Genomic DNA, 18,233 nt, shown 5'->3' on the forward strand with positions numbered 1-18,233 from the left:
TAATGTTCATGATAAAATATCACAATTTTTTTCTACTCAGTTTGGGTCTCATAGGATTGATTGATTGATTGATGGATTGATTGATTGAAGAATTTATTAGCAGTTTGCAATAGAAAAAAAGTACAGTTTCATGTCAACTAAAAGGAGATCCTAGAAAGCCGAGGCTTATTTCCACAGGAATCACACTTTAAGTATCTCATATAACATTGAAAGACAGACGGATAGAACATAGTACTTTATCTAGGATAATATCAGTTTCAAAAGCATAACAGAGCTGTGGGTGGGTCAAATCCTTCCACCGGTGATATCAATGGGAAATGCAAGCTAATAGAAACTGCAGGCTTTCTATTCCTGAAAAGTTGCAATGTTAAAGTGGAAGCCATTGTTCTCGTGATAATAAAAATCTTTTTTTTTTTTTAATTTTCAAAATATTGTTTAAAAACAATTTGTCAAACGATGATGTCACCGGTGGAAGGATTTGACAGCTCTCCTATGAGACCCAGACTGAGTAGTAAAAAATTGTGCTATTTTATTATGAACATTAGTGAGGACCTATTATATGACAGGTTGAAAAGTGGTGAAGTCCTCCTTTAAGTGTTTTGTACCGCAAAACAAGAAAGTGTTTTCCTTCACCATTTGCACATTTAATTTAATTTGTTTATTTATATCGATAAAGCCCCCAAATCAACATCCTTCAAGCGTTAAACCTTTTTGGCGGCCAAAATAATATCAAGATTTGTTTTAGAATTGTCATGTTTCCATTCAGGGCTTCATGCGCAAAATCCAAAATGTGCATAAAAACTGGTTGATGGAAACCCCAGATGTACAGTATATGTGGGTGTTGTCAGAGATTACGTATAGAGGCATAAGGCGCCACAGGGGACGACATGTACAGTAAGCTCTGTGTATAAAACCTAACAACTGGACAAACAATGTGACAAAGGGGGGTTTAGGCAGTCAGCATGCGGTCTTATTTAGACACACACCTGCTATCATACCAATACTTATTGACCTTGTTCTCTTTTTTCTCTCCTTTGCCCTCCTCTCCTTCCACTGTATGTGAGCTACAGGCACAGTTCAATGTCAACAGAATTTACCAGGATGGAGACTTCATTCTGGGCGGGTTGTTTCACATCCACCACTACGCAGATGTCCCCGAGCTGTCTTTCACCTCCGAGCCACCGGAGTTGACTTGCCATGAGTGAGTATCACTAATGCAATTAGCAGTGATGTAAAGTAGTATGTTTACTCAAGTACAGCACTTTAGTCACATTTTGAGGTATTTGTGCTTTACTTGAGTTTCTCCAATTTCCAATATACTTCTACTCCACTACACCTCATTGGCAAATATTGTACTTTTGCTCGACTACAATTACAGTATTTGAAAACTTTAGATACTACAGTAGTTACTTTGTGATTTGGATTATTATTACAAAACATACATTCACCACTTCAGCCCTTTAGACATTTCGACTGTTTGAAAATAGCCAATCTACAAGCTCACAGTGCGTCTCAAAATATTTTTCATACATTTTGAACTTGTGAAATAGGACATTGTGCTCAATGACTACATTTACTTTTGGTACTTTAAGTAGGCTACATTTTGATACCAATCCTTTTTGTACTTTTACTCAAGTAAACTTTGAACTCTGAAGTAAAATAAGCATGTGAGTACCTTTTCCACCTCTGCACAAATGCAATAGCAAGTGAGAGCTGCTTTGATAGATAGTACCATAGGATTAGTCAGGGGCGTCAATTGGGTATGGCAGGGGTATGCAGCTGTCATACCTGGGTCCAGGGGGGAAAATAAAAGTTACTTTTAAATATAAATCCACAAATGTCTCTTTGTCTATCTGTTCTGGTTATTATGTTGTGAAATTACAGTAAAATAACCACAAATGCAAAACTTAACAAAATGGTCACTTTAACGAGGTATTACAATTATATTCTCCACACTTGTATTCTCCCCATCTTGACAAGATGGTATATTTCCAGGTTCCGCAGGTGCAATTCATTTATGTTAATTGTGGCACGTTTACTAACATGCCAAGTTTAGCTGCACACTTGAACAACCGTTCCAGGCTGCCATATCGAGCCCAAGAAACCGTAGAAACGGGGGGGTGGGGGGGGGGGGGGGGGGAATAGAATGTACTTCTTAAAATAAATGTATCATGCCTGTTGCTAAGGTATGGCAACATTAGATTAGATTAGATTAGAGTTTATTTGTCATTGTAACAATACAGTACAGGTACAGGCACAGTTTCATTGTCAACGATCAACTCATTTCCAAAGTACAGTACACATACAAGCACATAAACAGTACAACGAAATGTATTTGTGCATTTAAGGGTGCACGGCTGCTGCCATGTACGGCGCTGCCACAAAACATGACTGGTGTCTTCAGTCATGTTGCCATACCATAGCTTTTTCTGAATTGACACCACTGGGATTAGTGATGTTTTATACAAAGATAAATATTAAAGCTTACAATTGTCTGTTAGATTTAACATTCCAGGGTTCAAATGGGCCCAGACCATGGCGTTTGCCATCACAGAGATCAACAGAAACCCCAGCCTACTGCCCAACGTGACTCTGGGATATAACGTCTTCGATGCCTGTTACACGCTGGGTGTTTCTTTCCGCGCTGCGTTGTCCATGGCCAGTGGCAGAGAGGAGCGCTTTCACCTGGACGATGATGAGAGCTGTCTTGGGTCTCCTCCAGTGCTCGGTATCGTGGGCGATGATTCTTCAACACATTGCATTGCCATATCTAGAATATTAGGTTTGTACAAAGTGCCCATGGTAAGTTTCTTATACTTGAACGCCCCTGTATATTGGTGATTTTGGTGGTAAACATCACCGATATTATATTATGCTTAATTATTTTGTTTACTTGGCAGATTGTGAAGCAGGTTTTCAAAAGGTTGGAGCACAATGCATCTGTGTTAAAGGTTTGATTTTCTGCTCTGGTCTCTTGGTCAAATATAATGCATTTTGTTGTACATAATAGGGGTGGTGATTATAACAACATTCCAACCTCAAACCTTATCTACTAGTAAGACACCTCAGGGTGATGAGCGACCTCGCCCTAAAGGGCCCCTGACATCACAGTGACATCAGAGCTTGATGTCAGAGTGGAAAACACATAGACCATAAAAATGTGTACACGTCTACACGGACGGACGGACGGACGGACGGACGGACGGACGCGGACAAGCTGTGACGTTTCTCATAGTAAACTGCAACCTTCGGTCGCAATTCAATCACTGTGATCAATGTAGATATAACTTTGTGATAAATACTAAATACATCACAACATGTGCACCGTGCAGGCAACATATTGTTCCTGTAGGATCCTGTTTGTAAGTCTGTATGTCATTCAAGTAAGTCTGATTCCTTGTATGTTCCGCTAATTAGGATAACCTAGGACAACTGTTACCTAATTAGGATAACCTAGGACAACTGTTACCTAATTAGATAACCTAGGACAACTGTTACCTAATTAGGATAACCTAGGACAACTGTTACCTAACTCAACTGAAGTTACTGTCACTATACAACAAAAGTTGTACTGACTCTGAAAGTTGTACTTTTCCAGAGATGGTTGCTTGTGGCGTCTTGCTGTGGCTCCCTTTCTTGCTTTTTTATTCTTGATTTATTTGCACTGACTATGGACACTTATTTTTGGCCCTGCACTATTGGGTTGTGTTGGTAGAATTGAGTACTATTGCTGTGTTGACATGGCGGTGAGATACCTGTGTTGTGTTGTGTTGCACTGACTAGCACTGACTGTTATGTAGCCTACACTTTAGTTTGGCACTGCATTGTTAAGTTGTGCTTTGAGTATTGCTATTTGTGTGTGCCGTGACACTTATGAGCGTTGAATGTTTCTTGGACACTTTATGTATATACAGTATTATTTTTATTGCGCCTTGCTTTTTTTTGACTGTACACAAGAGTACTTTTTTTTCCTTCTTTTTCTTACCTCTTTGTAACTTAACTTGTAACCTTAAACTGCTGCGCTGCCTCTGGGCAACAGATTTTCCCCCTTGGGATAATAAAGGTATCTACAGTATCTATGTTTTTATCATCAGTCAACCAATGGTATAGTGCCATATTTTTTCTCCCCACACCATGTAATGAGACCATGGAAGTGGTCTCGGGAGAGAGAGAGAAGAGAGAGAAAGAGAGAGAGAAAGAGAGAGAGAGAGAGAGAGCTGATCGGAGTACATACACATGAAGCAGACACCTTTTGTGCGCGCGTGCTTTCACAACAAAAGCTAAATGTTAATGTTTTAATGTTCATATTCGTAAGATCCATATAATGCCATAGTGGCAAAGGCTGACACCAGTGCCGTCAGTTCAGCAAAAGCTAGGGTATGGCAAAGATGGGAGTCCTCATGCGCATGCCTGCAAGTTTTGTCATTTTTTTTCCCCCGGGTTTCTACGGTTTTGTTTCTTGGGCGGGATATGGCAGCCTGGAACGGTTATCAAGTGCAGCTAAACTTGGCATGTAGTAAACGTGCCACAATTAACAATTTTGCATTGCACCTGTGCAGCTGACCTGCGGAATCTGGGAATACTGTATACCATTTTGTCAAATGGCTTTTATTGCATTAAAAGGAAAGATTATTTATTATTATTATTGTATTATTATTAATGTATATATATATATTCTTGACTTATTTGCACTGACTTTGGTCACTTTTTCTCTGGTCATGCACTATTGGGTTGTGTTGGTTGTACTGTGTATTATTGCGGTGTTGATATGGCGGTGTGATACTTGTGTTGCATGACTGCATTGACTAGCAGTGACTGTTAAGCCCGTATCATAGTCGGGTCCGCGGTGGAAGGCTTTACACCGCGGTGTAGTCTTTTCGAGTCTTTTTGAGTCATGAAACTACAACGTTACATCATTCCACTCACGGTGGAAAGCTCTCCACCGTGAGTCCCAACACATCTCTCTGTTTTTACTATCAGACAGACAGGCTCTACACCCCGTTCACTGATTGGTCGACCTGAACCGGTCTAAACAGGGTAAAGGACTTCACCGTGGGCCGTGACTATGACTATGATGGCCTGCACTTATTTTCTGACTTGAGGTGGAAAGCTTTCCACCTCAAATTTGCGGTCGATAGGTCTCCACAGTACACTCTGATACAGGCTTTATGTGCACTCTTTTGTTTGGCACTGGTTGTTAAGTTATGCTTGAGTATAGCTTTTTTTGTGTGTGTGACGTGTCACTTATGAGCGTTGAATGTTTCGTGGTCACTTTATGTATATATTCTTCTTCTTTTTTGCAATAGCTTTCGACACTTTATGTTTTATTTATCTTTTTTTGTGCTTGACTGTATACTACAGTACTCTTTTTCTTTTTCTTACTTCTCTGTAACTTGTAACCTTAACTGCTGTGCTGCCTCTGAGCAACTGAATTTCCCCCTTGGGATAATAAAGGTATCTATCTATCTATCTATCTATCTATCTATCTATCTATCAAGATGGGGAGAATACAAGCGTGGAGAATATAATTATCATACCTTGTTAAAGTGACCATTTTGTAACATTTTGCATTTGTAGTTATTTTACTGTAATTTAACAACATAATAACCAGCACAGATAGACAAAGTGACATTCATGGATTTATATTTAAAAGTAACTTTTATGTTCCCCCTTGGACCCAGGGTATGGCAGCTGCATACCCCTGCCATACCCAATTGACGCCCCTGGCTGACACTGTGTGAGTGTGTGTTTCCAATAACTTCCAACGCCACAGGAGTGGAGCATCTGACGCTGCTCTTGCAGGAATCATTTGACCGATAAAGTCGTATATTATTACAGAACAGATGTTTTGTTTTGCTTTTTGCAGGTCAGTTACCATGCCATGTCCTCCTACCTGAGTGACGTGGATCAGTTCCCATCCTTCTTTAGAACTATCCCAAATTCTGCATCTCAGGTGAACTTCTACAGACAGGAGATGTGTTTGGAATCAGGTTGTACATGTTACACTCACTCCATTACACTCACTCACAGCACAGTGGTTCTAAGGATCCCCAAATTGATCTGTATTTGAGCCACGGACCCCCATTTGAAATGATTTGGTGCCATGGACTCCCATGAGATGTGGTGTTATCCTGAAACCTTTTCGAGGCAAAAAAAAAAAACTATTCAAAAGCCGATTTACAAGCTCACTAGTAATAATATTTATATTGTTATATTAGGCTAAAATGTAATTTAGAATAGCATCTTATATAGACTGATGCCAGTGTCTTCTAAATGCCTAAATTGTAAATGGTGCCTTTATATGGCGTTTTTTTTTTTTTTATCCAAAGCGCTTTACATAGATTGTGCTTTCACCCATTGACACACACATTCATACACCGATGGATGGCAGAGGAAACCATGCAAGGCACCAACCTGCTCACCGGGAGCAACCATGGGGTTCAGACTGAGTCTTGCTGAAGGACTCTTCGACACCAACTCTGGGGGAGCCCGGGATCGAGATGGGAACCTTGCCGTTCTCCATCCAGCCGCTCTACCGGCCACTCTACCCCTGAGCCACTGCCACCCCCTCAAAAAATTAATAAATTATAATAATAATAATGGACAACTAAATAAATTATATTGCAGTGTGAGCAGTCTTTGAGGAACATGTCCCATCGACATTTTGCTTCTTGCAACATACAAGTGACAAATAGCCTAAACCCTTTTGATTCTATAATGTGAATAATCTAGCCCAGGGGTGGGCAACTTTGATGATGGAAAGGGACACCATATTTTCACATTCACTCCAGAGGGCCACAATGCATACTGTATAGGCTACAGTCAAAAAATAGCGAAAATATTTTTGCTATTTTTGAATTGGAATCCGGAAAAGTAAACATTGTATTTAATTTCAAATGCATTTATATGTTCTTATGTTAACTTTGTGAACTTACAAATATATTGCACATAAAAAAGACTAGTGCCATGTCATTAAGCTACTAATATAGACTGAAGTAATTAAAGCGAGTCATGTTTGCATGGTTGTAAATGGAATTGTAACAGCTGAAATCAATACTATAAGCCTATCAGTATTCCAATATTAAACTGCGGGCCACATTAAGTGAAGGTGGGCGCCGCATGTGGCCCCCGGGCCGCCAGTTGCCCATGTATGATCTAGCCTAATCACTCCCTTTCTTTATCCAATCAGATACGAGCTATGCTCCAGATTATGAAACAGTTTGGGTGGACCTGGGTAGGACTGCTGTTTAACGATGATAACTACGGCCGGGACGCTGCCCAGATCTTCCAGGGTGACCTGGCCCGGTCTGGTCTGGGTTGTCTGGCCTACGCGGAGGCTATTCCCTGGGACGGTGACCGGGCTGAGATTCAGAGGATTGTCACCGTGATGAAGAAGTCCACAGCTCGCATTGTCGTTGAATTTATGTATGGGTTCAATGTGGTTTATGTGATGGAAGAGGTTGGTATGATATATGTTACTTTGGAATATAGAAACATTGAAATGTTTGTAAACTTATTTGTAAAGGCCTGTATGGATTATAGCACTGCAATAGTACGTCACTGATCTGCTAAGGCCACATTCTGCCCACATTCTGCACATTCTGCATTTGACTTGATAGTTTATAGAACACTGAATTATAACTGTGCTCATTTTTTTTAAATATACATACATGCATACTGTACACGTGTACATACAGACAGTACAGTACATACATACAGACATACAGACAGACAGACAGACATATCGTCGTTGTCGGGTAGAAACCTGAATCATTCCTTTTTATTATTAAAAAAAAGACTTAGAGAGGTGGTGCCATAGTTTTGTACTGTTTCTGTGTCTATGAAGTTAACATTACTCTAATAGACCACAGGGTGTGGTTATAATGTGCAAACTTGCCTTCCCTGTGTATTTTTGGTTACATCCTGAAAGCTGAAAGCCCCTGAGTCAAAAGGCCCAACTGAAAAACATTCAAAGGATTGTCACCGTGATAAAGTTTTGTGCGACAGCCTTGTATGATGAAGCAGGGCTTTACTTAGAACGTACAGATTTGAAACTTGGAGATGCAAGGTTTCTGCCCGACAGTGAAGCATGACATTTTCCATCCCAATCAACAGGTGGTGAAGCAGAAAGTCACAGGGCTGCAGTTCGTATCAGACGTGGGCTGGATGACTGCCGACATCCTCCAGACCCCTCACTTCAGGCCCTACGTGAGGGTCCTGGGGGTGAACATCCGCCGGGGAGAGTTACCGGGTCTCAGGGACTTCTGGTTGAACATACATCCTGACAACAGCCAGGAGAATACCTTAGTGGGTCCTTTTGTTAAAGTCTGTGTGTAAACTGTGACATTTTGTGTTTAAATGTTCCCGAAGGTATTACGTTCAATTAATCGCTTTAAGACCTGGGGCCGATTCTACAAAAATCTAACAGTTTTCTGAAAAACCTACGATTATATGTCAGTGGTTCTCAAATCTTTTCATGTCAAGGACCCCAAAATCATAAGTATTTGGCCACCAAACCCAGTCTCAAAAATAGTGCGGCACGAAGTGACACGCAATGAGCTTGTATCTGCTATTTCTGAATATCCAAGGTATAAAATAATGGTTAAAGTGGTTAAAAAGTGGTGAAAATGAGTTAAAAAAAATCTTGAAAAATCGTATTGTGAACCGAGTGGAGTGAATCGTAACATGCCCATTTCCCGGTGTTATGATGTGTTAAGTATTGATGGTGTTTCTTCAGGTGAGGCAGTTTTGGGAGCACACATTTCAGTGTAAATTTGCACCCCTTCCATCAGAGTGGGTGGATGCTGGTGGAGTTGTGTGTACTGGACAGGAGGCCCTGGGAACAGCAGAAGCTACACTCTTTGACGTGTCGGACCTCAGGACGGAGTATAACGTCTACAAGGCTGTGCATACCCTGGCACACGCCCTCCATGACATGTTGCAGTGTGTGCCAGGAAGAGGACCTTTCAGTGGGCACAGCTGTGCCAGTCTGCAGACCGTACAGCCATGGCAGGTAGAAATTCACAGTTTAACTGTTTAGTTAGTAAGTCAGCAAAGTAAGTACATTTACAGCAAGAACCATTCATGTGAAAAAAACCACATTTGTATGCCTTTATGTCTTTAAAAATCTTGTATAAAACTAAATAAATAATACATAAATAAACTACAGACACAGTATAATGAATTGCATTACATTCATTCCTGGAAGAGAAGCATTCCCCAAATCCATGTTGAAACAGTAGTGTTTTTAGCTGATTCTTTAAAATATCTACAGACACCGCAACTCTCAGGCCACGAGGAAGGGCATTCCAGAGTCTATGCACATAATACAGACTGAAAGGCTCTGTCACCTTTGTGGTGATTAACTTGGTACAAGGAATGACCAGTAGACCCTGGTCAGCTGACCTCTGGGTCCTGCTGGGCGCATAATATGGTTTTGGCAGTTGTATTGTAATTTAGTTTGCTTCTTGGAGCGCAGCTCTCTGCAATGTAACTATTTTGTATATCGTTGCTGTCGGGCAGAAACCTCTTATCTCCATGTTTTAAAGCTATACTGTGTAAGTTGCTCAACTAGTGGTCAGTAGCGTCCGCGTCTTTCGGCCGTTTTTCGCCGCGGACCGGGCCTCACACCCCCACGTCACCCCCGCGTCTGCCTCCACCTCGCCGAGATCTATCTTTAGAGGGGTCCCTGGTTCCTGTGCGTTCAGGCATTCCGGAGAAACGGAGTGTTTCACCCGAGTATAGATAGAGACACACGGGCGCCTACAAATATGGCCGCCCTATTGTGATAGCTAGCGTCAAGCGACCCCACTTCAAGATGTGCTGTGATTGGCCGGCAGTGTATAACCCTCGCTGTGATTGGCCAGTAGTGTATGATGACGTAATTTTTGCGCGAAAACCGGACCCCGGTCAGGATCATAGAAAACATATAAAGAGAAGGCTTCAGAAGCTGAAAATAACGGAGTGGGTGTTCTAAAACTTTAGCGATTTAAGAGTTAGGACAATTTTAAGATTTGTTTTATAAAAAAAGTTACATGGTATAACTTTAACTTGTTGTGTGTTTTCGTAAATGAATGCCAGGCCTACTTGATCATTTACAGTGTCACAAAAAAGCAACAGAAGTAGCAGATCTGCAATGCTCAAAACGCGACGCAAAGTGACGAGTTTTTGAACTGGTAGATCTGCTACTTTTGATGTTTTTGAATTTGAATCCTAAAATGTTTTGGTTTCCACCCGACGGAGACGATCAGGGACGTGCTGGGCCCCTGATTCAGCCCGGGAAAAAGAGTTGGAGAGGCCCTCATTGCGCGCTATAGGGAGAGATCTCTCTATAGCGCTGCTGCTACTCAAAGATTTGCCATTTCAGATCATGACAAGTGACAAGACAGTGGGCCAATTTCTGTACATGAGTTATATTTCGTCGTTGTCGGGTGGAAACCTTGTATGTCCAGAACCGTTTGTTTTGTATTTATCATTTTAAAAATGATTTAAACTAGTGAAAACAGCCGATCTACTACTTTCTCACTACTTTTGTGAAACGGCCTTATATGATGAAGCAGGGCTTTGCTTTGCGAAAAAATGTATGCATTTGAAACTTGGAGATACAAGGTTTCTGCCCAGCCCCCAAAATGGCCTGGAGCGGCCGGGAATGAATCGGCCGGGAATGAACCGACCGTTTCCCAATGGCCAGCACGTCCCTGGAGACGATATTACACATAGTACTTTCCTGTGACTCTCTTGATAATTTGGCTCATAACCATTTCTAGCTCGTGTATTACCTGGAAAAGATCAACTTTACCACATCATTTGGGGATGAGGTAATATTTGATGAGAAATTATGGTGATGCTTTACCAATCTATGACATCATCAACTGGGTGTGGCTCCCTGACGGAAGCGTAAAGGTCATCAACGTAGGCGTGTTCAAGAAGTCAGCCTCCGGAGATGAAGAACTTACCCTCGACCAAGACATCATCTTCTGGAGCTTTGAATCCAAAAAGGTTAATCTGGCTAGCAAATCTTGAGCTCATGATGTGAACTCATTCAAAACGGGTACACAGTATTGTGTATTATCATTTTATGCTTTAACTATTGAAAAATAGCAGATATACAAGCTCACAGCGAAAAATCGTGAAAATTAGAATTTTTACCCGATTCTATAAGTGTCTTTTGAATCCTTCTAAGACTTTTTGAAAAACCTATGTTTCTATGTCAGCAATCTGGCTATAGCCATCGTCAAAGAAAAGGTCCTTTTCACTTAAATGGGGCTCAGTTAGTCTGTTCTTGAGAGTCTACTATGTCAGTGGTTCTCAAACATTTTCATGTGAAGGACCCCCAAAATGATATTTATTTGGCCACGGACCCGCATCTCAAAATATTTCGTTCCAGGGACCACCCATGAAGCAAAATTTGAGATACAAACGTTCGCTTTGAAAATACATATATAGTCCAAGATTTGCACACATTTTCACAACTTTAAAAAAAATAGCAGATCTACAAGCTCGTATATCTGCTATTTTTCACCGGTTAAAGCGTTCAATAATTCTAGGCCTAAATGGGTTAAGACGGACATTAACCATCCTTACTTTCCTCCGTAGCCTCCTCGGTCAGTGTGCAGTGAGAGCTGTTCCCCTGGAACCCGTGTGGCCAGAAGGAAAGGACAACCTGTCTGCTGCTTTGACTGCATCGCTTGCTCTGAGGGAGGGGTCAGCAACGAGACCGGTAGGTTTATATTATGTGGCTTTGATTGATTTGACTGATTGATTACTTTATTGTCGTGTCCTGCTGTCGTGCCCAACCTTCATGTGTTTATTAGAAACCATTTTACAATTACAGCGTGTTTGTATTCACATAAATGCATTGCAGCCCAGGATTAACAGAACAGAGTGTTCTCACCCAAGCTTCACATATAGGATTTGCCGCAACAAAATCGCCTTTCCTTAAACATATGTAAAGTATTTTATAATCATCTCGAAAAATCAACAATCAACGCAAGGAAATCAACACAAATAGAAGACATTTTACTCTCTTAAATCATCATATTTAGGGTATTCAAACACATTTTCTTTTACCTCATTTTCAATTTGACCAAGTTCACAAAACAGACTATCTCTCTTCCTCTGGGGTGATATGAAATCTGAAAGTCTATGGAGCAATGTACAGTAGGTTATTTTTGGAGCGGTGAAACCGTGGAGTTAAAGGAGGAGCGCTGTTAAGCAGGTCAGGCAAACTTAACACGCACGCACGCACACTCTAGAACACATAGAATGTAAAAATATAGCTCTAGAACATATAGAATCAATCTAAACATAAAACTAGAAAGCACAGAATGTATAGATGTAGAACACATATAATTCATAGATCTAGAACACAGAAACAAAAAACATAGATCTGGAACTACTCAAATTCACTGCTCCACTTCGAACCGAGGTTTTGTTTTTGTAATACTGCACTGTACTTGTCCCTTTAATTAAGTGTGCCTGCCAAGCAATGGCAAAACACTTATTGTAATCGGCCATACTTCACAATATAATAATATCTAGAAAAGAACATTTCTAAGTGTGCCTGCAGCTAGCTAAGTGTGTGCAACCTTGTGTAGTGGTTGGTGTTAGCATTTGTATTAGCTAGCATTAGCATTTTAGCTTTAGCATTTTTAGTATTAACACCTTCTAAGCCACGGGGAGCCCCTTAATGTTAAAACCGTACTATATCGCACATCCCCCCAGGGACTCTCAGCCACGTCGTACATTCCCGGACTTTGTCTTTAAAACCGGAATAAAAGCTTTTGATCCGAAAATCGGCGATCGTCTAACCTTCCCTAGTCACCACTCGTGCACTGATAGCTCATGCAGACCGTGCATGAAGCAGAGGTGACGTCAGCGCCTCTCCTTCTCCAAGGCTACTCCCAGCCATCCGTTTGCTGTCTGCACACTCGAGCTCCTACAGCAGCCATGCTTGGGGCTATGCTAGCGAAACTTTTCAGTTCTGTTCTTCAGTCACACATGGACTATTTGCGGGGACATTTACGTGAAAGGATCGCGCACGCGAAACGCACGGGGACATCGACGATCGGCCAAAACCCCCATTCTATCCCAACGGAAATCGAGAAAATCATGGTGAGTTACTGGCCTGGGGGAAAAAAAAAAGAAAAAACAGCGGCGCTGTTCAAGATGGAGGGGCTGCGGGGTCATGTTTATAAACATAATATTATGTCTCAGATCACAATACAATAATAGAAATGTCACGGCTAATCTACCAACCACCATTCTATTTCGGACGTCAAGGTGTTAACATTAGCTAGCATTAGCATTAGCATTTCTAACATTTAAATTTTTAGCATTAGCATTTTTAGCATTAGCATTTGTTAACATTATCATTAACATTTTTAGCATTAGCATGTGTTAGCATTAGCATTTTTTAGAATTAGCATTTGTTTGCATTAGCATGTGTTAACATTAGCATTAACATTTTTAGCTTAGCATTAGCGGCAGTAGCGGTTAGCATTATCAGTTAGCAGTTGGGACTGTGGGACCACCCACCGAGTTTGAGACCAGTAATGTGTTGGGAAGTGGAGTTATGGATGTTTAAAGCCCAGCCAATAGGAAGGCAGAGGGGGTTCGCTTAAACAATTACAGATCATTCCTATTGGCCGTATAAGTACACACACCAAATTCCGAGACAGTACAATGCTGCAAACTGGAGTTATGGATGTTTAAAGCTCAGCCAATAGGAAGGCAGAGGGGGTTCGCTTAAACAATTACAGATCATTCCTATTGGCCATCTAAGTACTCACGCCAAGTTTCAAGACCTTACCATGCTGCAAACTGGAGTTATAGCTGTTTAAAGCTCAGCCAAAAGGAAGATAGGGGCAGGGCTTAAGAGGGGGTGGGGCTTACGTAACAAGTCCCTATTGGCCTTTTAAGTCCAGACACCAAGTTTCAAGACGGTACCATGCTGTGAACTGGAGTTGTGGCCGTTTAAAGCCCAGACAATAGGAAAACAGAGGGGGCGGGGCTAAATCAATTACATCTCGTCCCTATTGGCCGGAAAAAAGTCCAAAGTCGTGTGAGGATTTTAAAGTTTAAATGAGGTTGCTAGGCAAAATTATGCCAGAGTTATGTGGCGCCAAATGTTCAGTTTTCTTTGTTCGATGTCCCCCATTCAAAGTCAATGGGGTTTTTGGGCGTAGTTTTTTGCGAATTACGTCGCCATGGTAACGCGGATTGGAAAGAAAAGTAATAGCAACCTATTCCCGGCTGAGCCGCACGTTTTGATGTATATATTGCGGTGGTACCGTCTTGAAACTTGGTGTCTGGACTTAAACGGCCAATAGGGACGTATTACTTAAGCCCCGCCCCCCTATTAAGCCCCACCCCCATCTTCCTATTGGCTGAGCTTTAAACAGCTATAACTCCAGTTTGTAGCATGTTACCGTCTCGAAACCTGGCGTGAGTACTTAGATGGCCAATAGGGACGAGCTGTAATGATAATCCCCGCCCCCTCTGGCTTCCTATTGGCAGGGCTTTAAACAGCCATAACTCCAGTTCCCAACATGTTACTGGTCTCAATTTCGGTGGGTGGTCCGACAGACCTAACGGCTAACCGCTAATGCTAACCGCTACTTCTGCTAATGCTAATGCTAAAAATGCTAATGTTAACATTAAAATGCTAATGCTAATTTTAAATGTTTTTAATGCTAATGCTACAAATGCTAATATTAAAAATGTTAATGCATACACTTAGCAAGCTGCAGGCACACTTAAAATTTCGTAGGAATTTTCTTTTCTAGTCTCCTACTCTTTGTCAGACTCTACAGAGTGCACCAGTTGTCCAGAGGACTTCTGGTCCAGTCCCCAGCGTGACCACTGTGTCCCTAAGAGCATAGAGTTCCTCTCCTACCACGAGGCCCTGGGTATCTCCTTGACGACCATCTCACTGCTGGGCACACTTACCTGCGCCGTTGTCCTGGGAATCTTCATATATCACCGAGACACACCCATGGTCCGCGCCAACAACTCAGAACTCAGCTTTCTGCTCTTGTTGTCACTCAAGCTATGTTTCTTGTGTTCTCTTCTGTTCATTGGTCGTCCCATGATGTGGACCTGCCAGCTGAGACATGCAGTGTTTGGGATCAGTTTCGTGTTGTCTGTTAGTTGTATCTTGGTAAAGACTATGGTGGTGTTGGCCGTGTTCAAGGCCTCCAAGCCTGGAGGTTCAGACATTATGAGGTTTTTCGGTGCAATACAGCAGAGAGGAACCGTTCTGGCTCTTACTTCCATCCAGGCAATTGTCTGTATCGTATGGCTCGTTTCCGCCTCACCAGCTCCTCATAAGAACACTCAATACCACAGTGATAAGATAGTCTATGAGTGTGATGTGGGATCAACAGTTGGTTTTGCAGTGTTACTGGGTTATATTGGTTTACTGGCACTTCTGAGCTTCATTTTAGCATTCATGGCAAGGAATCTTCCAGACAACTTCAACGAAGCCAAGTTGATCACGTTCAGCATGTTGATATTCTGTGCCGTGTGGATCGCCTTCATCCCAGCATACGTCAGCTCTCCGGGCAAATATGCCGATGTAGTGGAGGTGTTTGCTATTTTAGCGTCTAGTTTTGGCCTTTTGTTGGCACTGTTTGGACCAAAGTGTTATATAATGCTTTTGAAACCCGAGAGAAACACCAAGAAGTCCATCATGGGTCGAGGTGCCACCTAGAAGCAGAAATTCAATAATAATACTTTGTCTCTGTGTGTATTTTATATAACAGTAATTGAATATGTTGGTCAATATTTATGGAAGGTCGAAGGGGACAATGGAGGAAAACGGGGGAAGTTCATGCCTTTTGCACCTTAAAGTCTATAACCTCATGTACATACAGTACCTGCTGCTATTTGGACCTACCTCATTTTTGCACCTTTCTGTATGTCTAACTTCATGTACATACCTGCTGTTTATTATACACCCGTATGTAGATATCTTAGAATTTTCTCTTCACTCTCCCTCTTTGCACAAAAACTAATTGTGGGCTCGCTTAAGCCTATAAGTGAGCCCTGTAATAGAATTCTTCAAACATCATACTATACTAATATAATAATTGAATTTCCATAGGGTGGAGTGATAGTGAGTACAATATTTATTAACAACATAATCAAGAGCTCTGAGCCAACACGCATGCCAAGTGTTGCTCCCGTTCCCTGGGCACCGTCACATTTATATAGAACAGGATTACAGGAATAGCAGAAGGGGTAAATCAGAGACATCCATATAAGGCTTCAGTCAGGAACAATTAGATGACAGGGCACGACATTCTGGTGACAGGTGAGGGAGTGACTCACTCCACAGTTGGTCTAAAGCTTAGAATATAAACCCTGACACGACACTATGCCAATGACATGACCTTCTGGTTACTTTAGAAACAAATTAATAGTTACATTTATCTAGATTTCTATCACAGCCCAAAATGGAGAAAAAAAAACAGTTTCCCAGTGGATTCCTCTGGGAAATGAATTCTGTCTTACCATTTATATTACTGCTTGGGCTTGAGCTGAATCTAAAGTCCGCCTGAGGAGGGATGTGTACATTTTCTACTGTATATAATATACTTTGTGTGTGTTTTCAGCGAGCCCACACAGTTTCAGCAGGAACTGCATTTCTAATTGCACTGATTTACACCTGTAACCATAGACTACAGATCCTGTAGAATGACGTATTAAGAGGTGGAGTGCTGTTATGACTATATTCACACAATAGAGTTATGGGTCAGTGACGTGACGCCCCAAAAAACATGTTTTTTAAAAAACTTTAAATAGCAGGCATAAAAATTATTTACTTTTGTTCTACTCACTCTCAACTTTATGGAAACACATTTTGTTTTTAGATATTTTATTGGAATCAGACTTTATTGAGCAGTTTGTTGTACTTGTGCCTAAAACCGTCATCTGGTGTGACATGACAATAATTGTTCATAAAATGAAAATGGAGTACACCTTTCTTAAGTTACTCACTTTATCAAAGTCCTTTATCATAACTAACCTGTGATCCACTATAGTTTTGTGAAAATTAATTGAATCTGTATATTTTTTTCATAATCAACACTCTGTGTGAGGCCCATGTTGTCGATCTTTCAACATATTTTAATTTTATTCTGACAAAAACTTTCTTTAAAATTACACAAATATTTGTGACTCTTCCTGATACTATTTTCTATGTAAACCATACACATTTTTTCGGTTTCATCATTAATAAAGGTATGATTTCTCACTATTTGGAATGTCACACCAGATGACTTAGTGTCACACCAGATGACCATATCTTCATGTGTCAAAGCAAACTGTGTTTTAACCTACCTATTAGTGAGTACTGAACTTTACTGATTGATTAAACAATTACCCAGGAAAAACAGCAACAGTAAAATTGTTTAACATTAAATAACATGGCCTTAATATTTCTGAACAGGATAGTATTGTTGGGCCTTAACATAGGATAACAAAGAATTGTAGTAGTAGATGGATGATGAGGATGTGCACAGGAATGCTACGCACACCTAAGTCTTCTGCCGGCCCACGGCATAAGGATCTTAAAGAGACAATAAGGTGCATAGCCACACTGGGAGCCAAGGCAACATTTTATTAACACCAATTATTGGAAACAACTCAGCATTCAGGTGTATTACTTTTTTCCGAAGTCTCCTGAACTTGAACACAGCATTTTGAGTTGAACAAATTTATTTACGAATCATGTCGTTACACCACATCTCCACTAGCTAAAGAGTGCTGGGTTGTGCAACTCCGAAAATAGCTGATCTACAAGCTCTCGCAGCACAATGCGTTGAGAGCTTGTAGATCAGCTATTTTCGCTATGTTTGTCTCGGGTCCTACCTTACCTCATTGTCCAGTCCAGTGAGTGAAAGTACAAAAGTATTAGATTAGATTAGAATAGACATTTAGACTGCATTGTACATCAGCCAGTCACATTTGGTGAGGGTATCTAGACATTTAGACTGTATTGTACATCAGCCAGTCACATTTGGTGAGGGTAGCAAACCGTTTGCCCTGTTGCGGTTCTGCTATGCCACAGACAACTTCCTGCTCTTTGTAGAAAATGCAGTCTCGCCCCTTTGGCCAGACAAAACCATTTTTCATTTTTCCAAGTTGATTCATGCAGTTTATCTCTAGCCCCTCCTTATTAATGGTAACAATCTGCCCCACATATGGCTTTCCCTCATATTTGATTATGA

General features: G+C 41.1%; 1 protein-coding gene across 1 annotated transcript; it reads left to right on the forward strand.

Moving 5' to 3' along the window:
- Window positions 1-2,535: 2,535 nt before the first annotated feature.
- On the forward strand, window positions 2,536-15,712 carry LOC308294104 (extracellular calcium-sensing receptor-like; the record flags this gene model as incomplete). Its single annotated transcript, XM_080736828.1, has 9 exons — window positions 2,536-2,802; window positions 5,867-5,953; window positions 7,190-7,459; window positions 8,116-8,307; window positions 8,738-9,013; window positions 10,767-10,817; window positions 11,596-11,719; window positions 14,883-15,145; window positions 15,410-15,712. 9 exons carry the CDS (start codon window positions 2,536-2,538, stop codon window positions 15,710-15,712), a joined length of 1,833 nt encoding a protein of 610 aa, XP_080592954.1.
- Between the last annotated feature and the right edge of the window lie 2,521 nt (window positions 15,713-18,233).

Source organism: Nannobrachium achirus (genome assembly GCF_963921795.1).
Source record: "Nannobrachium achirus genome assembly, chromosome: 11".
NCBI lineage: Eukaryota > Metazoa > Chordata > Actinopteri > Myctophiformes > Myctophidae > Nannobrachium > Nannobrachium achirus.